Below are 23,737 nucleotides of genomic sequence, written 5' to 3'. Positions count from 1 at the left end.
GTGCAGTTGAGTGATAATATCTCCACAGAAACATCTAATCAAAAGTCTCCAACCAAATCAACACCAATATGTTTCCTGCTCACGCAAGACTGCATCACAGATAATGGCGTTTTGGGACATAATACATCCAAACCAGCACAAGTGGTTATAAATGGAATTATTTACTTGATTTCCTTTTTGGATTGTCCATTGTTGGTATATAGAAACACCACTGATTTTTGTATGTTGACCTTGTATCCTGCCACTTTTATGAATTTTGTTTATTAACTCTAGTAACCTTCTTGTAGATTCTTTAGAATTTTCTGTATATAGGACCATGTCAATTACAAATAGGGAGATTTTTATATACTTCTTTCCAATTTAGATTCCTTTTATTTCTTTTTATTGCCTAATTGCTCTGGGCAGAACTTCCAGTACAATGTTGAATAGCAGTGGTGAATGCAAGCATCTTTGTGGTGTTCCTGATCTTAAGGGGAAAGTTTTCAATCTTTCATCACTGAATTACGATGTTAGCTATGGGTTTCTCATATATGCCTGTTCTAGATTGCTAGTGCTTCCAGAATGCAAACTACCAGAAATGGATTGACTTTTATAAAAGGGGGTTTATTTGGTTACACAGTTACAGTCTTAAGGCCATAAAGTGTCCAAGGCAACACATTAGCAATCGGGTACCTTCACTGGAGGATGGCCAATGGTGTCCGGAAAACCTCTGTTAGCTGGAAGGCACCTGGCTGACATCTGCTTCAAAGTTCTGTTTTCAAAATGGCTTTCTCCCAGGATGTTCCTCTCTAGGCTGCAGTTCTTCAAAAATGTCACTCTTAGTTGCACTTGGGGTATTTGTCCTCTCTTAGCTTCTCCGGAGCAAGAGTCTGCTTTCAACAGCCATCTTCAAACTGTCTCTCATCTGCACCTTCTGTGCTTTCTTCAGAGTGTCCCTCTTGGCTGTAGCTCCTCTTCAAAATGTCACTCACAGCTGCAGTGAGTTCCTTCTGCTTGTCAGCTCATTTATATTGGCTCTACTGATCAAGGCCCACCCTGAATGGGTGGGGCCATGCCTCCATGGAAATTATGTCATCAGAGTTATCACCCACAGCTGGGTGGGGCACATCTCCAAAGAAACACTCAAAGAATTACAATCTAATCAACACTGATAACATCTGCCCACACAGATTACATCAAAGATGATGGCGTTTTGGGGGACATAATACATTCAAACTGGCACAATGACCTTTAATCATGTTCAGGAAGTTCCCTTCTATTCCTAGTTTTGTAAGTGTTTTTAGCAAGAATAGGTCCTGGATTTTGTCAAATGCCTGATTTCAGTTTTTTGTTTTTATTTTTCTTCTAGGTTTTTTTAATGCATAAATTCCATTTATTTTCACAAAATTGGAATAATCCTGACTTTTAATCAACATTTTTCACATACTATATTGTGAATATTTTTTAAGTGTTTAATTTAATTTATTTACTTAACAGATATTTATTTAGAATCCATTATTTGTTAGGCCCGGGGATTTTGGGTACTGGGAATCAAAGAACCAAGTCCCTACCCTCACAGAGCTTATGTTCTAGTGGGGAAACTGGGCAATTAAAAAAAAAAAATTGTGTGTATATGAGGGGTAAGTGCTGTAAAGAAAAGATTCTGAGGCTGGTTTTTTTTTCTTGTTTTGTTTTGTTGGTTAAAGGAAGTTTATTTCATATGAAAGAAAAAATGGTTATATATTCTTCAATGGTGTCCAAGCCTCCATTCCCCTCTTTTCGTAATGATATCCTGTATTTGTTTCCTTTGGAGATCAGACACCAATTGGATTTTTAAAATTACATCCAACAATAAATTGATTATGAGAGATACACTTAAAATATAAAGAGTTAGAAATATTACAAATAAAAAGACTAAAACAGATATACCAGGCAAATAGGAACTACATTGTGATCTTAGTATCTGCCAAAGAGGAAGTTTAGTCTCAAAAGATAACATGGGACAAAAAGCCATTATATATTCATAAAAGAAACAATATGCAAACACATAGATGCAGCAGGCAAAACACATACATGTACATAATGATACAGTAATAAATATACAGAACTGCAGGGAGAAATAGATGCATAATTGTAGATGAAAATTTTACTATCTGTCTCTCAGAAACTGATTTATCAAGCAGACAGAAAATAAGCAGAGATAGTGAAGGACTGAATAGCATAATTACCATATTCCAACAACTCTATACCCCATCCAAGAGTAGACTCTAGAAGAATTGAAGACATAATAAATGTGAAAAGTAAAATTATAAAGTTAATAGAAAAAATACAGGATACTATCATAGTTTCTCACAGAGGGCAAGGGAAAGACACAATCTTAAAAGAACAAATTATAAGACAAAAGTTGAATATAATTGCATCAGAATCAAGGCTTTCTATTCAACAAAGGACACTATGGACAAAGTAACTAGATGAGAGAGTTTTAGTTTCCTTGGCTGCTCAAGCAAATACCATGCAAAGGGATGGCTTAAGCAATGGGGATTTATTAGCTCACAGATTTTGAGGCATAAAAGAAATTTCAAATCAAGGCATTGTTTTCTTCTGGAAAACTGGTGTTCTGGGGGTGGCTGCTGGCCATCCTTGGTCCTTAGCTTGTCACAATAGCAAGGCACATGGCATCCTCTCCTGGTCTCTCCCTTTTCTTCTGGGTTCCATTGATGTTCAGCTTCTGGCTGCTCCCTCTGTGGCTTTTTCTGTCTGTCTGTGTTTCATTCTGCTTATAAAGGACTCCAGTAACAGGATTAAGACCCTTCCTGGACCACACCTTAACTGAAGTAAATCCGTCAAAAGTTCCTATTTAAAATGAGTTCACACCCACAGGAATGGGTTAAATTTAAGAACGTGTTTTTCTGGAGTATATACATCAAACCATCACAACCTCATATGCAGAACTCTTGCAAATAAATAAGAGGAATATATCTTCCAGAAAAAAATAAGCAAAGGATATGAACAGAGAGGAGATGCTTGAAAACATCAGAGAAATGCAAAGTAAAACTGCAATGTGATATCCCTTTACAGCTATTAAACATAAAAGTTAGAATGCTTTCTTTGTTAATGCCAAAAGCTATTGGTGCCACGGGGATGCCGGAACCCTCATGCCTTGCTACTATGGACTCTATAGCCATTGTGAAGATCAATCTGACCCCACAGTTCCTCTCCTGAGATACATCCCAAAGAAATTCTTATGTAGGCACATAAAAAAATCATTGTAATGTTATTTATGGTGGCAGAAACTTGAAGGCAGCCTTGCTGTCTATCACTGGGAGAGTAAATAGCTAAATATGACAGATGTCATATCACGTATTCAGCGATTGGAAGCAATGGATTAGATGCCTATACAGCAACATGAATGCATTCTAAAAACAAAGTGCTGAATGAAAAAAAATATAAAAACAAAATGAGATCTAAACACTATCATTAACATAAAAACACATTCACACAAAACAAATTCACAATTTGTAAGAACATTTACAAATGAAAAGATGTACATTAGATAGAACCTAGTTGCCTATGTTTTGTTTTGTTTTTTTTTTTAACTTTGTTGAGGGAGCCAGAACTGCCTTTCCTCCAAAACTAATTTGGCCCCACTTTTGAGGCAGTACCTTCCTGGGTACTCTATTTGATGCCCCATGTGTTAGGATATTTTTCCACTCTGCCTGGTAGGAACACAAATTATTCCTGGTCCTATGTGATATTTGAGGATTATTCTGCTAGCTTCCTTCCAGTAGTTCTTGCCCTTTCCTTATTAGTTTCCTCATACATGTGCTCATGAGTACTCCTAGCCAGTACATTGCCCTGTGAATTCTAGTTTTCTTTGCCTCCCACAAATTCTTTACTCCTCAATTCAGTGAGTCTGACAGACTTGGGGTTTCTCTTACCTCCTTAGTTTTCCTTCTCTCAGGGATGACTTTCTGCTATTTTGCCCTATTATCTGATAAGCGTTGTTTTATATATTTTCTGTTTTTAAGTAGAAAGAGGAGAAGCAGGTTGAGGTCATTCCCATCTATTAGCATTTAGTTTTTCAGTGAAGTAGAAAAGTAAGGGCATTTGAAGGTGTGGGAAATGGGAGAGGGAGGCAAACAGGAAAAAGTAAAACAAATGGGTTCCTGAAAGGGACATTGAACCGAAATTAGAAATTAAAACTTTTAGAGTGAAAATTGTTTCCATCTCAGAATTTTACCTGACTCTGTACACATCCCATCTTCTGCTCAAACGGTCCAGTTTTGGGGAATTCACTGCCTTATGATCCTGCATATTCCTTTTTTTTTGGACAGGGTAATCAATTGGAAATCTAGGAAAAAGAGAAGTTATTAGAGATTGTAATAGAAGACATAAAATAGGTCCCATAGGAATGTTTAAGCATTTGTTTGTCAAACATTCATTCAGTACTTAAAATGTGCCAGTCACTGGGCTAGATCCTAGGGACATAACTGAAAGACATGGTTGGTGTCTGACCTCTAAGGGCTCCCAGTCTAGTTGAGGTGATGAGACAAAAAGTTGCAAGCAGCACTAGTAGTAATGGTAATAATGGCACTTTGCCTTGAGGCCAGGCACAGCTCTCAGCACTTCATAGACATACAATCTTTATATCTCTCCTTCAACAAATATCATCATCTCAGACTTGGTGTCTCCAGAACTGAATTTATCAGCTTCTCTATTCCCAGATAAGTTATCCTTATTAATTAAATCATTTTTGTTGGTGATACCATTTTTCTAGTTTTATTCCTACCCAACTGCCAAGAAATCTTGGAAATTGTTTTTGGTTTTTTAACGTTTCAATCCATTCTACATACAAAATATTAACTCTGAAATGTCCTACTCTGTCTTTGTGAGCTTCTTTTACAGTTCTGATTCCAAAGAATGGAATACAGTCCTGTTTTCTGTGTTCATATGGAACCTGTAATTAGTGTCATCTGTAATGGAATTCTTCACAAGTGGTTAAGAGCCCAGGCACTGGAGCAAGACATTTTGGCTTTATCACTTAATAACTTCATGACCTTGGGCAAATTATTTAAACTTTCTGGACCTCAGTTCCTCATTTTCAAAAATGTAAAAGTACATATAAATCAGTTTAGGCTTTCCTAATGCCAAAAGCATTTAGGTATTGCCACACACACACACACACACACACACACCCGCTCTCCACAGGTTCTCATGTCCTTTTTCATTCATAGATGAGGTTCGGTAATGATTTTTTATTATTTCTTCATGAGAGCTGTCCACGGGTTGAATTGCGCAGTCTCACCCCTTACTCTGTAAGCAAGTCTGTTTGCAGAAGCAGAGAAGTTAAAGTAAGATGTCCTAAACTCTTAGGCTCCTGATAACAGAGCAGAAAAGATAGTTTGGAAGAAAGGGGAACTTGAGTAGAAAAAGAACATTCTCTCCTCTACAATGAAAACTATACTTAACACCATGATGCATTCTGTTTAGAAATGTTAATTATAGAACCCACCATTCTACTCATTTTACTTTTCCTTTTGAAATGATTTTATATACACACATACTGGTTGAGTAGTGTACTCTGTGGCAATTTAAGCCATTTGCTTAATGATTTGTTAATGTATTCCTACAATGTGTGTGTGTTGGGGGGAGATGATATGCCTAGAGAATGGATGAGTAATTTGAAAATGTTTCCCACATGGCACTCATCACCCATGGATTATTTAGCATTCCACTGAGAGCAAGAATAGGAACTTGGAAGGAGAGGAAAGGGAAGGGTATCAATGAAAAACTGACTGACTCCTCAGTGAAGAGCCCATGGTTCTTTATTTTAGAAAGAAAATTGGCCATCACCCATTTCAATGCAAGTTAAGTTGCTTGCATCATTTATACAAAAAGAAATATGAATAGTAAACAAACATAAGACATTTTTATTTACTGTAGCTCTGTATTAGGTTTTGAAATCAGGAAATAAGAGTCCTCCAACTTTTGTTTTTTTTTTTTTTTTTAGAAATTTTATTTTGAGATAAATTCAAACTTACAGGAACAGTTGCAAAAACAGTACAAACCCCATACATGGAACTCCAGCATACCCTGACCCCCCTCCCCTGATACCCCATTCCACCACCTTTAACATCCTGTCACACCACCATTTCTTTCTTTCTTTCCTGCCTCCCTCCCTATCATTCATCATCTATTGCTCTGTCTTCTGAACATATGAGAGCAAGCTGCACACATCCTTGAAAAAATGATATAATTCACATATACATTTCCCATGAACAAGAACATTCTTTTATACAATCACATTAATCGCAGCTAAGAAGTTCAAGAAATTCAACCTTGATACAAAGCTTACATTCTATATTTCCTTTTTTTTTTCCTCTCTCTCCTTATGTCCCATCTGTGTCCCTTTGAGCCTACTCTCCTGCATCCTCAGATCCCATCCAGGATCATCCTTGGTATTTAGTTGTCATCTATTTAGACTGTCTTTTTTTTTTTTTTTCCAATTGTGGGAACATATATACAGCCTAAATCTTCCCATTCAGCCCCCTCCCTAGCATTCCATTAGTGGGATTAATCACATTTAGAATGTTGCAGTGCTATCACCTTCCCACCGTCCCTTTCTAGAAGTTTCCCTTCACCCCAAACAGAAACCCTACACTCATTTCTTAATTCCCTGTTGCCCCTTCCCCCACTTCTCGGAACCCCTACTCTACTTTTCATCTCTATGGTCATATTCTCTCATACTTTCTTTGTGTTTACCGTGGGGCTTAAATTTAATATCTTAAATCTATAACAATCTTGTTTTTCTTTGATACCAACTTAACTTCAATATGACACATAACCTATGTTCCTACACTCCCTCATTCCCCCACTTTTATGTAGTTCTTGTCAAAAATTACATATTTTACATTGAGTCCAAAACCACTGATTTATCATTACAGCTTATATTTTAGATCCTGTAGAAAGTAAATAGCAGAGTTACAAATCAAAATACAGTGGTATTGGTATTTATACCATGTGATCTTTAGTGGTACCCTTTATTTCTTCATGTAGTTTCAGTCAGTTGTTTAGTGTCCCTTCCTTTCAGCCTCCTCAACTCCCTTTAGCATTTCTTATAGGACTGATCTACTGGTGGTGAAGTCCCTCAGCTTTTTTCTCTGTCGGTAGGACTCCCTTTAGTATCTGAAGTAGGGCAGGTTTTTTATTATCAAAATCCCTCAGCATTTGTTTGTCTGTGAAAAATTTAAGCTCTCTCTCAAACTTGAAGGAGAGTTTTGCTAGATAAATTATTCTTGGTTGGAAATTTTTCTCTCTCAGAGTTTTAAATATGTCATGCCACTGCCTTCTTGCCTCCATAGTGGCCACTGAGTAGTTACTACTTAGTCTTACGTTGTTTCCTTTGTGTGTGGTGAATTGCTTTTCTCTTGCTGCTTTCAGAACTTGCTCCTTTTCTTCAGTATTTCACAGTCTGATCAGAATATGTCTTGGAGTGGGTTTATTTGGATTTATTCTATTTGGAGTTCACTGGGCATTTATGCTTTGTGTATTTATATTGTGTAGAAGGTTTGGGAAGTTTTCCCCATAATTTCTTTGAATACTCTTTCTAGACCTTTACCCTTCTCTTCCCCTTCTGGGACACCAATGAGTCTTAAATTTGGATGTTTTATTTTATCTATCATATCCCTGAGATCCATTTCGATTTTTTCGATTTTTTTCCCCATTCTTTCTTTTGTTCTTTCATTTTCTGTTCTGTGGTCCTCGAAGAGGTTGAGTTGTTGTTCAGCTTCCTCTAATCTTGTATTATGAGTATCCAGAGTCTTTTTAATTTGGCCAACAGTTTCTTTTATTTCCATAAGATCTTCTATTTTTTTATTTACTCTTGCAATTTCTTCTTTATGCTCTTCTAGGGTCTTCTTTTTGTCCTTTATATCCTGTGCCATGCTCTTCTTCGTGTCCTTTATATCCTGAGCCATGCTCTTGTTGCCTGTCTGTAATTCTTTGATTAATTGTGCCAAGTACTGTGTGTCTTCTGATCTTTTGATTTGGGTGTTTGGGTTTGGGTTCTCCATATCATCTGGTTTTATCATATGCTTTAAGATTTTCTGTTGTTTTTGCCCTCTTGGCATTTGCTTTACTTGATCCCTAATTTGACAGAACTGCAGCTTGGTGGCGTACACTTCCTCTAACTAACCAGCAGATGATGTCCGTTAGTCACCTATTCACCTCAAGTCAGTTCTCCCCCACTTTGTCTTTGTGGGGTGGGGGGTCTGATTCTTGTGGGGTCCAATTGGTGCACCAAGTTTGGGTGTGTTGCTGGTCCTGTCCGCCCTGAATGTGGGACATGTGTCTGGGTGGTTAGGCAGGCAGGGCAGCTTTAATAATCAAACCTCCCAGGTGTTCCTGGAGATTTAAGGCTGTTGCCGGAGCCTAAGCCTTCACTTCAGTCTTTCCACTGATTGTCTCTGCCACTGACCCACAAGTCCTTGGTATTCGCATAGGGTCCCTGAGATTTCCGAGCAGTTCCCCCTTCTCAGCTGTGCTCTTTCAGGACCTCTGCTGAGGGAGGGCTGCGCCTCATCACTAGTGCGTGCTGGCCCGCCAGGGAAGCCCTGGGTCGCTGGGCTGTGCAGGGGCGCTCCCAGTCCACTTCAAAGATGGTTGAATGGAACGCGTTAACTTCCCCCTTTTTGCACAACTCCGCCCTCCCAGCTCCAGGACAATCAGCCATGGGTATATTAAAGGCCACTGTCCACGGCCAATATTGTGGCTTGTGTGTAGTGCTGTGGGAAAGATTCCCCGTCACACTGGGTTTCTTGGTGCGGCTCTGGGCTGTGGGTCTGGCACCGTGAAGGAGCGTCCCCCGCCTGCTGCGGAGATGGCTGCAAGGAATGCGGTTTTTTTTCTCCTTTTGGCTCCCCTCTGCTCCTCTGCTCTCGAGACAATCAGCAGCGGGTGTGGGAAGGGGTATCCTCCACACCAGACACTGAGGCGTTAGCCCAGACCGCTCCCGCTGTGCTTCACTGCACGGCTCTCCCCGTCGTATCTGCATCCCCTCCCGGGCTTTTTTTTATTTAAAGAACTAGTCCATCTCCAAACTCCAGCCCACCATTTCCCTACCCCGCAGCGCGGCCGCAGGACTTTCAGCCGACTCACTTGCTTGTTTCAGAATGCAGGCTCCTGGGTTCACCAAATGCACGTTCCCTGTGGATTTAGCAGACCTTGTCTGGCTGGTGCATCGCTGGCAGTGGTGTTCTGGGTCACTTTCTGGTTTTTATCTAGTATTTTTCATGGAGGTGTGTTTTTGCCCTGTCTCACCTAGCCTCCATCTTAGGTTCCCATCCAACTTTGTTCTTTTTTCAAGATTATTTTGGCTATTTGGAGTCACTTGAAATTCCATGTGCATTTTAGAATGAGTTTTTCTCTGGGATTTTGAGAGAGATTGCATGGAATCTATAGATCACTTTGAGTAGTGTTGTCATCTTAATATTAAATCTTCCAGTCCATGAACATGGGATGTCTTTCTATTTATTAGATCTTTCATTTCTTTCAGTGATGTTTTATAGTTTTCATTGTACACATCTTTTGCCTCCTTGGTTAAACTTATTTCTGAGTGTTGAATTATTTTTTTTCATGCTATTGTAAATGGAATTGTTTTCTTGATTTCCTTTTAAAATTGTTCATTACTAATGTATGGTGATACCAACTGATTTTTGCATGTTGCTTTGGTATCCTGCCGCTTTGCTGAATTAGTTTATTGGCTGTAACAGGATTTTTTGTGGATTCTGTAGGGTTTTCTACATGTAAGATCACACTGTAAACATATAGTTTGACTTCTTCATTTCCGGTTTGGATGCCTTTTCTTTTTCTTACCTGATTGCTGTGATTAGGACGTGCAGGACATTGTTGAAGAGAAGTGATGAAAGCAGGCATCCTTGTCTTGTTCCTGTTTTTAGGGGAAAATTTTTCAGTCTTTCACCACTGAGTATGATGTTAGGTGTGGGTTTTTCATATATGACCCTTATCATGTTGAGAAAATTCCCTTCTATTCTTAGTTCAAAAATTTTTTTTTATCATGAAAGGGTGATAGATTTTGTCAAATGCTTTTTCTTCATCAACTGGGATGATTGTTTGTTTTTTCCCCTTCGTTCTATGATGTGGTGTATTCATTGATTTTTTTCATCTGTTTAACCATCCTTGCAATTATTAAGATAAAAGCCACTGGGTCATGGTGTATATTCCTTTTAATATGCTGCTGAATTTGGTTTGCTAGTAGTTTGGTAAGGATTTTTACATCTCTGTTTATAAGGTACTGTGATGGTTTGAAGCTCTATGTACCCCAGAAAAGCATGTTCTTAAAGTTAATCTACAGCTGTGGATATGGACCCATTGTAAGTAGGATCTTTTGGTGAATAGGATCCTTTTTTTAAAATTCAGTTTTATTGAGATATATTCACATACCATACAGTCATCCACAGTGTACAATCAGCTGTTCACAGTATCATTATATAGTTGTACATTCATCATTCCAATCAATTTTTGAAGATTTTCCGTATTCCAAAAAGAACAAAAATATGACTAAAAGTAAAAAGAACTCCCAAAGCATTCCATCCTCTCATCTCATCCTATTTTTCATTTAGTTTTTGTCCCCATTTTTCTACTCATCTGTCTGTATACCGGGTAAAGGGAGTGTGAGCCACAAGGTTTTCACAGTCACACAGTCACACCATAGTTATGCAATCATGGTCAAGAATCGAGGCTACTGGGTTGCATTTCCACAGTTTCAGGTATTTCCTTCTAGCTATTCCAATACACTAAAAACTAAAAAGGGATTATATAGCGCATAACAAGGCCCACCAGAGTGACCTCTCGACTCTATTTGAAGTCTCTCAGCCACTGAAACATTGTTCCATTTCTCTTCCCCCTTTTGGTCAAGAAGATTTTCTCAATTCCCACGATGCCATGTCCAGGCTCATCCCCAAGAGTCATGTCCCACGTTGTCAGGGAGATTTACATCCCTGGGAGTCATGTCCCACGTAGCGGGGAGGGCAGTGAGTTCACCTGCAGCATGGGCTTAGAGAGATAGAGAGGCCTCATCTGAGCAACAGAGAGGTTCTCTGGGGGAGACTCTTAGGCACAGTTATAAGTAGGCTTAGCTGTCCTTTGCAGTAACAGTCTTCTTATGGGCAAGCCCCAAGATTGAGGGCTCGGCATACTAAATTGTTAGTCCTCAATGTTTGTAAGGATATCAGTAATAATCCACGTGGGAAAGTCCAACATTTCTGCATTTCCCCCAGTTCTGCATGGGGGCCCTGCAATTATATTTTTATTCTCTGCCCAAATTACTTTGGGATGTATCAGGATTTTGTACTAACCTGTACAAACCTACCAGATCTCACTTCCTATTCAAAGTTCCATGTAATTATGGTATTTGAATAAACTGTACAAGTTAAATTATTTAGTGTGCTGCAGAAAATGTAGATCCTGCACCAAATAAACATCTCTTCCCTTGGTCTCACACAGAAGTTGAAGTTTTAAAACAGTCAGTAACATCCTTTATCCTTTGGCCTGATTTGCCCTAGTCCTTACAACATCTGCTTCATTCATATCTTTAACTGAAGTCTGCACTCAAAGCTTTTTTTAACAGTTGCTGTATGAGGTAATACTGACATTCATAGCTGATGGGCTCTAACTCTGAGTTTCAGGTGTCACAGAGATACCCAAAGTTCCAGAGACCGACCAGGTTATACATAAAGAGCTCAGCATCTCAGAATTTAGAGATAACCATTACAACTCATTGAATAGATGTGACTGCTGTAAGAGCTTACAATCTAGGAACCTTTACCATAAGCCTTCCCCTGGTAACCTATGCTCTCAGATTCAATTTTCAGAATTTGCACATTATAGTTAGTACATATTAATGAGGCACCATAATGTTTGTCTTTTTGATTCTGGCTTATTTCACTCAACATACTGTCCTCAAGGTCCATTCATCTAGGTGTATACCTCACAACTTCATTTCTTCTTGCCGCTGCTCAGTATTCCGTTGTATACATAGACCACAGTTCACCATTCCGTTTATCAGTCGATGAACCTTTAGGCCACCTGCATCCATTGCGAATCGTGAATATGGCTGCTATAAATACCAGTGTGCAATGTCCAGTCATGTCCCTGCTCTCAGTTCTTCCAAGTGTATACCCAGTAGTGGGGTTACAGGACCGTGTGGCAGCCCCATAGTTAGCTTCCTTTAACAGCTTTATTCACACACCATATGAATCCATCCCAAGTAAACAATAAGTGATTCCCAGTATAATCATAAAATTATGCATTTACCACCACAATGTATATGAGGACATTTCCATCTCTTCCCCAAAGAAAGGAAAAAGAGAAAAAAAAAATGGAGAATAAAAATTAAAAATAGAAGAAAAATAAAAATAAAATACAGTGAAAAGGTCAAACAATAGGTGAATAGGATCTTAACTTAAAATGTGACCCACTTCATTCAAGGTAGGTCTTAATCCTCTTACTAGGGTCCTTTATAAAAGATTGAAATTCAAAGAGAGAGAGAGCCACAGAAGCAAGAAGCTGAAAGCAGTGAAACTTGGAAGAGAAGGGAGAGACCAGCAGACACCACTGTGTACCTTGCAATGTAACAGAGAAGTCCAGGATCATCAATGGACAGTCTTCAGGAAGAAGCATCACCTTGTTGATGCCTTGATTTGGACATTTTTCTCAGCCTCAAAACTGTAAAGCTTGTAAGTTAATAAATTTCCATTGTTAAAAGCCAACCCATTTCATGGTATCTGCATTTCAGCAGCCCAGCAGACTGCAACAGGTGTGTTGGCCTGTGCTTTTCTGGTACTGTCTTTGTCTGGCTTTTGGTATCAAAGTAATGCTGGCCTCATAAAATGAGTTAGGAAGTGTTTCTGTTTCAGTTTCTTGGAAGAGTTTGAAAAGGAGTGGTGTGAGTTCAGGTCCTGGGCTTTTCTTTGTTGGGAGGCTTTTGATTACTGATTATTTGTTACAGGTCTATTCACATTTTCTATTTCTTCTTGAGTGAGTACTGATAGTTTGTCTGTTTCTAGGAATTTGTCCATTTCATTTAGTTTATACAATTTGTTGGCATACAATTGTTTTTATTATTCTCTTATAATCTTTTTTATTTCTGTAGAATTGATACTAGTTTCCCTACTTTCATTTAGTGAGTTTAATAATTTGTTTTCTCTTTTTTCTCAGTCTTACTAAAAGTTTATCAATTTTGTTGATATTTTCAAAGAACCAACTTGTAGTTTTGTTGATTTTCTGTTGTTTTTTCTATTCTCTATTTCATGTATGTCCACTCTAATCTTTATTATTTCCTTCCTTCTGCTAGATTTGGCTTTAGTTTCTTCTTTTTCCAGTTCTTTAAAGAGTGCCAATAGATTACTGGTTTGAGATCTTTATTCTTTTTTTAATGTTTATGTTTATAGCTATAAGTTTCCCTCTTAGCTCTGCTTTCAGTGCATCCTTTAAGTTTTGGTAGTTGTTTTTGTTTGTTTGTTTGTTTCTTTGTTTCATTCATCTCTAGGTATTTTCTAATTTCCCTTGTGATTTCTTTGGTCCATTGGTTGTTTCAAAGAGTTTTTAAAATTTCCATGTATTTGTGAATTTTCCAAGTTTCCTTCTGTTGCTTTCTACTTTCATTCTATTGTGAGCAGAAAAGATATTTTGTATGGTTTCAATTTTTTAAAATATGTTAAGATTTATTTGGCCTAATAATATGGTCCATCCTGGCGACTATTCCATGTGCACTTGAGAAGAATGTGTGTTCTCTTCTTGGGTGTTAGGTCTAATTGGTTTATTGCATTCAAGTCTTCTATTTTCTTACTGATCTGCCTGGTTGTTCTATCCATTATTGAAAGTGAGATATTGAAGTCTCCAACTAATAGTATAGAATTAAACTCTGTTTAATTCTGTCAAATTTTGCTTCAGATATTTTTGGGGCTCTGTTATGTGCATAAATGTTTATAATTCTTACATTTTGCTGAATTGAACTTGAATCAATATATTATGTCCCTCTTCATCTCTTGTAAACTTTTTGGACCTCAAGTCATAAGAAACTACAGTCATCAAAACCGTGTAGTACTGACATAGGATATACATATAGACCAGAGGAATAGATTTGAGACTCTAGAAATAAACTCATATATTTGATGAACTGATTTTTGACAAGGGTGTCAAATGGGGAAGAAGACAGTCTTTTCAGCAAATGATGGTGGGAAAACAGGATATCCACAAGGAAAAGAATGAAGTTGGAACCTTACATTAGACCATATACAAAAATTAACTCAAAATGCATCAGAGACTTAAAATTAAGAGCTAAAACTATAAAACTCTTAGAAGATAACATATGGGAAAATCTTTGTGACCTTGGATTTGACAGTTGTTTAGGTACGACACCAAAAGCAGAGGTAACAAAAGAAAAAGTGCATAAATAGAGCTTCATCAAAATTAAAACCTTTTGTGCACAAAATGACACTATCAAGAGAGTGAAAAGACAACAGTGGGGGAAAAATATTTGTAAAGTATATATCTGGTAAGGTATTAACATCCAGGATATATGAAGAACTCCTACAACTCAACAACAGAAAAAATCACAACCAGTTTAAAAATGGGCAAAGGACTTAAGTAGACATTTCTCTTCTCCAAAGAAGATATACCAATGGCCAGTAACCCATGAAAAGATGTTCGGTATCGTTAATCATTAGTGAATTGTAAATTACAACCACAATGAGATACCACTTCACAACTAGTACGATGGCTATTATAAAAATAAAAATTAAAAAAAACGGAAAATCACAAATGTTGGGGAGGATGTGGAGGAATTAGAACCCTTGTGCATTGCTGGTAAGAATGGTGTAGCCATTATGTAAAACACTTTTGCTCTTCCTTAAAAAGTTAAACATAGAATTACCATATGACCCATCAATTCCACTCTTAGGTATATACCCAAAAGAATTGAAAGCAGGGATTCAGACAGATGCTTGTGCACCACTATTCATAGCAACATTATTCCCAACAGCCAGAAGATAAAAACAACCCAAGTATCTGACAGATGAATGGATAAACAAAATTTGGTGTATCCATACAATGGAATATTAGCCATAAAAAGTAATGAAGTTCTGATCCATGCTACAACATGGATGAACTTTGAAAACATTGTGCTAAATGAAATAAGGGAAATAGGATAAATATTGTATGATTCCACTTATACAAGGTATTCATAATAGACAAATCCATTGAGACAGAAAGAACAGAGGTTACCTGGGACTGGGGAAAGGTGAGTTACTGCTTAATGGGTAAAGGTTTGGGATGATGGAAAAGTTTTGGAAATAAAGGTGATGGTTACACAACATTGCAAATATACTTAATGTCACTAAATTGTACACTTTAAAATGGTTTAAATGGTAAATTTCAAGTTATGTATATTTTGCTACAGTAAAAAAGTTAAAAACAAACATAAGTTCATTTTCACTAAATAGCCTTTTAAATTAAGATTGTAAATTAGTGCCATCTTATACTTAGAAAAAAATATTCGTCTGTGGGTGGAAATTGGAAGGAAAATGTGGAAAATCAAGACATTTTTAAGGACCTGTAATTGTGGCTTTTGTTTCTTTTAATATTTTTTCCACAATAAGATTCTATTAGGAGAAAGGAAACAAAATAATCTAAATAGATCTAGTGTCCAGAGAACTAAATATCCAGGACCCCACCCCACCCTCGAACAATTGTGCAAGGACAAGGGTACAAACTATAGAACTACTCATTCCAGAGACTCTTTGGGGTATGGGTATAGGGTACTGTGGCTCTTATGAATTCCCATGGAAAACCAAGCTTTTAAGGTTTCAGTGTTTCCTAGTTCTGAGCTTAACCAGTACACAGTATGTACTTGGTGTTTAAGATGGCTGCTTTAGAACACATATAAGCTTTGAAAAATTTATGACTAATCCTTTCCAAAAGTTGGATTTTTGTGTGAGTTGCTGAACTGTTGAGAGATTCTTTTATAGCAATAATGATTTTTTTTAAGAAAAGTAATCATTTGTTTATGCTGTGGATGGAGGTGTAAAAGATGAGATTTCTAACTAACAATTTCATTTTCATGATTTTGTCTTATTGAGACAAATAGAATCCAGGTTTTGGGAAAAGTGCTTTAAATGTGGTGGTTTGGGAAAATCAGAGCCTGCAGTGAACTTGTGAATGTGAATCATGGAGTTTTGTGTTAGAAACCTGACTTGCATCACCATTTAAAGATTGCATATTATTTACTTCTGGTTTTCTGGTTTTATAACTGTTGTATATTCAGTGAGATGTAAGCTCAATTGGAGATCTGGGCTGGAAGTGGTAGTTTTACTTGAAATCATGAGATCTTTGTGTCAGATTGTGTATATGCAAATCTTAACACCTGCATGTCATATAGACGACTGCAGTTTTTTTCTTTTTGCTTTCTCATTGACCCTTTGGAAATTGTTCTGGCTTTTTTCCTGTATCTTTAAAAAACTTTTTTATTAGAGTAGCCATAGCTTTATAGAAAAAAAAATGCAGAAAGTACAGAGCAAAAAACTTTATTTACTGTGAGCACGTCTCATTTTAAATTTATTGGTTAAACTGATTGTAAATGAACAAAGTTGGCACCATATTGTGAGTTTTTGCCATACATAGCTATTTAAGATTGGCAAAACTTGATAATGTGCAATAATTCATCCTTGGTATATTTTCATGTGTTTTTTGTTTTGTTTTGTTTTCTCACACTAGAAATGCACATGTTTTCTTTCTGTGACTTGTAGTGAGCAGTGAAATCTGTAAACACCTCTTGTGGAGATGGATGTCCCAGTGACTGAGAGCCAGCTGTTGGGTGTTTCAGCTAAAAACAGCTTGCTCCTAGTTGGCTGCTCCATGGAATAGAGCAGGAATAAAGTGCACAGTGTGAAGATTTTCACAAAACCTTTAGTAACCCAGTTTATATTAGCTAGGATTTTTCTGCCTTGGCTTTTTCCTATAGATGTGAGTTCCTCTGCTTCAGATTTTATGAATGAATCATCTTCCTGTCATGTTTTCTTAGGCTGATATAACTTAATCTTTGGGTTACTGTTAAGTAGTTTCTCCTACCACATGCATGGAGAGGAGAAAACATGGTATTCAAAGTAAAGCCTGTTTCCGTCTCATTATTATCTTCGTTTCTTCTTTTTAAATTTTTTTTTTCTTTTTCTTTTTCTGTTTGTTCCAGAGGGAATCTGGAAAAGTTGCAAGCAAAACATCAGTTTTCCAAGAAAAGTCTGGGTAACAGAAGTTCTGGATAACAGGTGAAGTGTGTTTAAACTTCTTTGGTGGTGCTGATAAATACCTAAAATCTGCAAAAGTAAACTCAAAGGAGGAGGAAGAGAAGGGATTTTGCATACATTATAGATGGTTTTTCAGGATTCTGAATATAGATAAAAGAATCTCAGAATAAAACTGTTCTTTAAAATGTTGTTTAAATGGATTTGCCTATTGATTGGATTTAATGTACACACAATGCAATTCGGCAGACTTTTAGCACCTATCTTAAAAAAAATCTGTAAATCCTGTTATGTGTTAAAGAGATATTATTTGTTGTAAGACCATTTACTGTGGGCTTTTAATCAAAACTAGAATCCTAAAATCTGCTATGCTGTACAGCCTACATAGGGAGTAGGTGTCTTTCTAGTTCCTTTGTGTCTTTTAGTTTTTGATCATTGCTAGTTGTTTGCAGCTATATTACCACCTTAATTTCCTTTACCACTTTGACACCTGTTCCAAATTTTGAATTTCCTAAAGCACATACAAGGTAAACTACACACACTGGATACAATGGAGTCCAGCCCAAGCTTCCCTGTTACCATCTCAGTGCTGGTCTTTCTGTCACTGGGCCAAATAGCTGCACCTGTGCCTTATTTTCTTACCTCTATCTCACAGAGTTGTGATGGTCTCATGAAATAATAGTATTTGTAAAGAACCGAGTAAAATTCATCTGGGAAATACTTCTTGGTAAATAATAGCTCCAATTTTATCTTTTAAACAAGGGAAGCTGTGAAAGCAGACCAGACTTTTTATGACCCTGTAAGCCCAAACAGGTACTCATAGACCAAAGTGAATCAACCTCCCTAAGGGCAGTAGAGTGTGATGCTCTTTATCTTAACGTTTGCTCCAGTATGAGCCCTGAAGTTAGATTTCAAGTATGCAGAGAAGTAGTTCCTAGAAATATCATAAATAAGAAATGAATTTAAGGTTTTGGTATTTGTTGATTTTCCTTTGGTATTTTTCCATTTTTATCAGGGCAAACCAGTTGATTCATCATGAGTTGGAGCTTCCTGACTCGCCTGCTAGAGGAGATCCACAACCACTCCACATTTGTGGGGAAGATCTGGCTCACTGTTTTGATTGTCTTCCGGATTGTCCTTACAGCTGTAGGAGGAGAGTCTATCTATTATGACGAGCAAAGCAAATTTGTGTGCAACACAGAGCAGCCAGGCTGCGAAAATGTCTGCTATGATGCCTTTGCACCCCTCTCGCATGTGCGCTTCTGGGTGTTCCAGATCATCCTGGTGGCAACTCCCTCAGTGATGTATCTGGGCTATGCCATTCATAAGATTGCCAAAATGGAGCATGGTGAAGCAGACAAGAAGGCAGCCAGGGGCAAACCCTATGGAATGCGTTGGAAACAGCACCGGGCTCTGGAAGAAACAGAAGAGGACCATGAAGAGGATCCCATGATGTACCCAGAAATGGAATTAGAAAGTGAAAAAGAAAATAAAGAGCAGAGCCAGCCTAAACCCAAGCATGATGGCCGACGGCGGATTCGGGAGGATGGGCTCATGAAAATCTATGTGTTGCAATTATTGGCAAGGACCATGTTTGAGGTGGGTTTTCTGATAGGGCAATATTTTCTGTATGGCTTCCAAGTCCACCCATCTTATGTGTGCAGCAGATTTCCTTGCCCACATAAGATAGACTGCTTTATTTCAAGACCTACTGAAAAGACCATCTTCCTTCTGATAATGTATGGTGTTACGGGCCTTTGCCTATTGCTTAACATTTGGGAGATGCTTCATTTAGGATTTGGGACCATTCGAGACTCACTAAACAATAAAAGGCGGGAACCTGAAGATCCGGGTGCTTACAATTATCCTTTTACTTGGAATACACCATCTGCTCCTCCTGGCTATAACATTGCCGTCAAACCAGATCAAATCCAGTACACTGAACTGTCTAATGCCAAGATCGCCTACAAGCAAAACAAAGCCAACATCGCCCAGGAACAGCAGTATTGCAACCATGAGGAGAATCTCCCAGCTGATCTAGAGACTCTGCAGCGGGAGATCAGAATGGCTCAGGAACGCTTGGATCTAGCAATCCAGGCCTATAGTCACCAAAACAACCCCCATGGTCCCCGGGAAAAAAAAGCCAAGGTGGGGTCCAAAGCTGGGTCCAACAAAAGCAGTGCCAGTAGCAGATCAGGAGATGGGAAGACCTCTGTCTGGATTTAATCTTGGCTGGACTTAAAACTTGTGCTTTTCATACTTGATGGTAAGCAGTGGCTCACTGAATAATGACTTCCATTGAGTAAACATTTGGTTCTGCTTATCTTCAGTGATGCCGTTGGCCCACGATCCAAGCTCAGGGGACACTGAAGGCGGGGCTGGGACAAGGGGAAGAGAGAGGGAAACACAGTGTTCCTGGGCACATGTTCTCAGCAATAGTGTGGTTGCAGAACTTTACATTTGTGTCTTCCAGATCTGGAAAAGAACAGATATATTTAAATCATTCTTGTTGAACGGTTTTTGTATGTACAGTATTATGGTACATTTTTTAGTATGAGAATTTTTTTTTGTATTTTTACATTGGACTGCTGTAGTTAAACTTTTATATTAAAGGAAAAAAATCCTTATTGGTAATGCCTGCTAGGCTAGTGTTATTACTTTGCTCAGCAAAATTGACCTTGAGTTTAGAGATTTAATAGATGCTATACTTAATAAAGTGCCTCTCGTGTTGCAGGGAAGATTTCAGATATGTAAGGAGACTGAGGAGGAGGATCAGTTTAAATTCTTGGAAAGAAATCCCACAGTAGAAGCAGGTTGAGAGTCTTTTCTCTTTTACTTAAGACTTCTTTAAATCTCATTTATGTATCCAGAGTTGTATACAGTTTTTGAAAACCTGTTTGTTTTCAAAGGAGATAAATGATTCACTGCAGGATTCCTTTAAATATCAAGCATTGGCAGTATATGCTTTGATGGTGTGTATATAATTAAGTTCTTTCAAAAGACTGATAGGCAGAAGTGTCCCCAAACCGATAGCAGTGTGAAGTACCTGGCTTAGAGTTGATACTAAGCTTCTTCCTCTATCAGAAAGCAATGTTCTGCCTGGAAAATGGCCCTAATAGAATATTTAGTTGTGAACATGTTTGATTTACTGTAAATCTCCAAAACTGTCCTCTGATTTCTTAAGAAGCCTGTGATGGATATTTTCCTTCTTAATATGTTGTTAACATTAGAAAAACAAACATTCCCTTTTAGGCTAAGAATGTTCAAAGTTACTTATACTGGAAATGGCAAAAAGCCTAAATCCAAGTTCCTTTTTATAATTTACTGTGGAACATTGTCTGGGCCAATGTTGGTTTTTGCCTGGGAAGCCAATCTGATCTGGGATTCTGTCTGTAAATAGACTTAAGAAAAATTTCAGTATTTATTCCCTGTAGCATATCTGTCTGTCAGTGGTAAGCTTTAATGTTCACATGACACTAATAATTTGCAGTGTTTTATTGCCATTTTCAACCTGAGAGAGCTTTGCTTTCTCATCTTGCTCACATTGTTTGTCTTACAGTTTGCGAGCTTCTGAGTAAAAGCCTGGTAAAAGTTTAAAGGGGCCTTTGCTCCATCTACCAAGAGTATTTTGTTTTGGGTGTCTCACCCTTTTCTAACAGAAAGCTATTACAATCCACCTAACTTTGAAATTCCAAAAGTAGTATTATCTTACGTCTTAATTTAAAAATGCCAGTTCTCCAATATTCAGGAGGAGAATCCTGGAACAGAACCCTTTGTGCAGGTTTTTTTGTTTGTTTCTCTACACCTCTCTCCCACCCACCCACCCCCCAAAAAAAACTCAGTAGAAAGGTTAAGCTTATTTTTTAGCCATTCATTTACCTTTATTTTGCTTTTCTTATCTTTAAAATTTAGCCTAGAGAAGCTCCTCTAGATCTCTAAACATCTTAAGCAAAAAGTAAACTCAGGTGAGACCTAAGGGAAATTTTCAGGAAATGGTATACATGTAATTATCATGGATAGTTAGTAGAAATGCACAGTTGCCTTCAAACCAAATATTTCATTGGGAAATTCATATAAATATTCTAAGAAAGGCAAAATTTTAAACACTTAAGCCTAGCTATGATAAAGAACTACCAGTTAATTCTTATGTCACTAGAGCTTCAAGCAGATTTCTTAATTCAAGGGCAAAAAATACACATACACTCATATCTGTCTTTTCAGAGCCTGAAGGAAGAATAGTGGCTTTGCCAGCGGAAAGGTTGGAGATTTGAGAGTGATGGAAAGGGAAGGAGTCAAGCAGAAATGCCAGGGAAAGCCAGGCAAAGACATTTGGTCCCAGAAGCATCCACTTAGTTTCGACATACAGTGCCCCTGGTGTTTCGTCTTGGCCTGTTGTGATGAGAATGTTATCTTTTGTGTCTGGATGATTCTTCAACTTCCTAAAGTATAAAGTAAGTCTAAGTCACCTCCCCATGTGTGCACACACTGTTTTTTACATCTGTTTTTTATTTTCTGGGTAAATTTTTAATTATGACATAATTTTCCCATTTCTCACAGCACTTAGTACATTTCTTTCAGCCTGTGAACATATATAATTACATGTTGTGGACCTACGTTAAGCAAATGGCTCTGTCAGTGTCCCGCTTAACCCATTGAACACTGAATCTGTAAAATATTGTTCTGGTTATTTTTCTGGAACTTACAGGGATTTGTGTAAAAACCTGTCAGCATTTTTTTTTTCCCCCTATCAAAATCACTCATTGTTTTGAATCGCCTTATAAGACATGCTCTTCCATGGGACATTTGCTTCTCCTCTAAACAGAATTTGAGTGTTTAGTCCTTCATATTGCTAGAATCAGGAAATGATCAAGATTGTGTTTGTGTTCTTTAATATACTGTTGGATTTATTCTAATACAGTATGGCACTTTCTTTTATTGATCTATTATTCAGAAGAGATTTGTAGAAAGAATAGGCTTTCTTATTTCAAATTACATACAGTTCTCCCCAATGAAGTGTTAATGTTCATTTTGTGGCTTTGTTGTTACTTATGACTTCGTTTCACCTGTTTCTAATTTGTTCATTTAAAACCACAAGTTTATTTCATTTGAAGTCATTTTTTCTGGGTATTTCCCTTGACTAATGACTATAGAATTATTCATACCTGATAAATATGAACTTTACAATCTGAAATGGTTGTCACAATTTGGGAGAGCACATACCTGTATCTTTAGGGGGGAAAAATCAGCATTAGGTTCATCAACTCTGTCATTTCTTTATGGTATGAAATTAGGCAGATCACTTTCCTTTTCTAAGTTTCAGGAGCCACTTGCCTCTCAGAGGTGTTATGAGGTAGTTAGAGCTTCTGGTAAAAGGTGATAGAAGACCAAGTGTTATAATTGGTCATTAATCTGAGCTTGGAGCCTCAAAGAAAATAGAAGAACTGAGTGCTGATAGTAAAATATCCTTCGGTGCTTTTTTATCACAGGAATCAGTGATTGTTTAAAACACTTACTTGTTCTAAGCAGTTTATACCAAGAATGGACTTAAATGTTATTCCTGTTAGTCATACCTATGATTTTACCCATTAAGCTTCTAAATGTCTTTTCTTTATGCTTTGTCTCATTAAAGAGATAGCCCACTTCTAAAAATATCATCTATAGTTTATGAAGAAATTTTTGGCTAGCTAGCTTTCAGTAAAAGGCCAAGTATGTTATACTTGAACTTCAAGAAATGCCTTTTTTGTAAATGAAGGGTCTTTCCTGGCTGTGAAGAAAAGTCAAAGATACACAGTTGCTGATCATTTTGACTCAAAGGTTCCAGGTATTAGATTAAATAGGCATTTAAAAATTAAACTGTCTAAAATTATTTTGCTTTTGGAGATGAGGAATTTGTAAATGGAATCCTGATTCTTCTGAGAGCCTAAAGAACTATGTGGTATCTTTTATTTTTTTATCCTTTTAAAATCATGTGATTCCATGAAGTCTTACCACTTGAAAATAAGAAAGCCCTATAGACTGTTCTATCCAAACCTACACAGTGCAAAATTTGGAAATAAAAGTTAAACTCACCTATGTATATCATAAATTTGTAATAATTCAGAGTCACCATCACATGTTAGAATAATTAGGTTGAATTGTATATTTGTCACTCATTGTGGCCACACATCAGGGAGAATTTAAAAGATTTTATTTGCTGTTTTCCGTAACATAATTGTTTTTAATAATGGTGTTAAGTGGGTTTAGTTCATGCACATTCCACATTAACCATACATTTTTAAGAAGCAACCCACAGTATTTCAAAATCAGGAGTCCAAATAAAAGAAAGTTCTATTCTAGTGCAAAATCTCTCCAGAAATAGAAGTAGGAATTCTTCATTTCAGGCTTGGGTGGTTTTTTTTTGTTGAACCAGGTAAAGACGTGGCTGTATGCTTCCAAGATTGATA

The 23,737-nt window shown here is 37.4% G+C and overlaps 1 protein-coding gene across 5 annotated transcripts in view; it reads left to right on the top strand.

Moving 5' to 3' along the window:
- The window catches only part of GJC1 (gap junction protein gamma 1), a 50,220-nt gene extending 27,822 nt beyond the window's left edge, over window positions 1-22,398 (top strand). For 4 of the 5 annotated variants that reach the window (XM_037809360.1, XM_037809358.1, XM_037809357.1 and 1 more), the window contains exons 2-3: window positions 17,243-17,318; window positions 18,310-19,921. In XM_037809360.1, coding sequence (XP_037665288.1) covers window positions 18,330-19,520 — 1,191 coding nt within the window. In that variant the 5' untranslated portion in view covers window positions 17,243-17,318; window positions 18,310-18,329 and the 3' untranslated portion in view covers window positions 19,521-19,921. Of the gene's footprint in view, window positions 1-17,242; window positions 17,319-18,309; window positions 19,922-21,515 lie in introns of those variants that run through there. The other variant, XM_037809361.1, reaches the window with a different exon arrangement.
- Window positions 22,399-23,737: the final 1,339 nt, after the last annotated feature.

This window comes from Choloepus didactylus, chromosome 18, assembly GCF_015220235.1.
Source record: "Choloepus didactylus isolate mChoDid1 chromosome 18, mChoDid1.pri, whole genome shotgun sequence".
Taxonomy (NCBI): Eukaryota; Metazoa; Chordata; class Mammalia; order Pilosa; family Megalonychidae; genus Choloepus; species Choloepus didactylus.
This window is presented reverse-complemented; position numbering and strand designations above follow the sequence as displayed.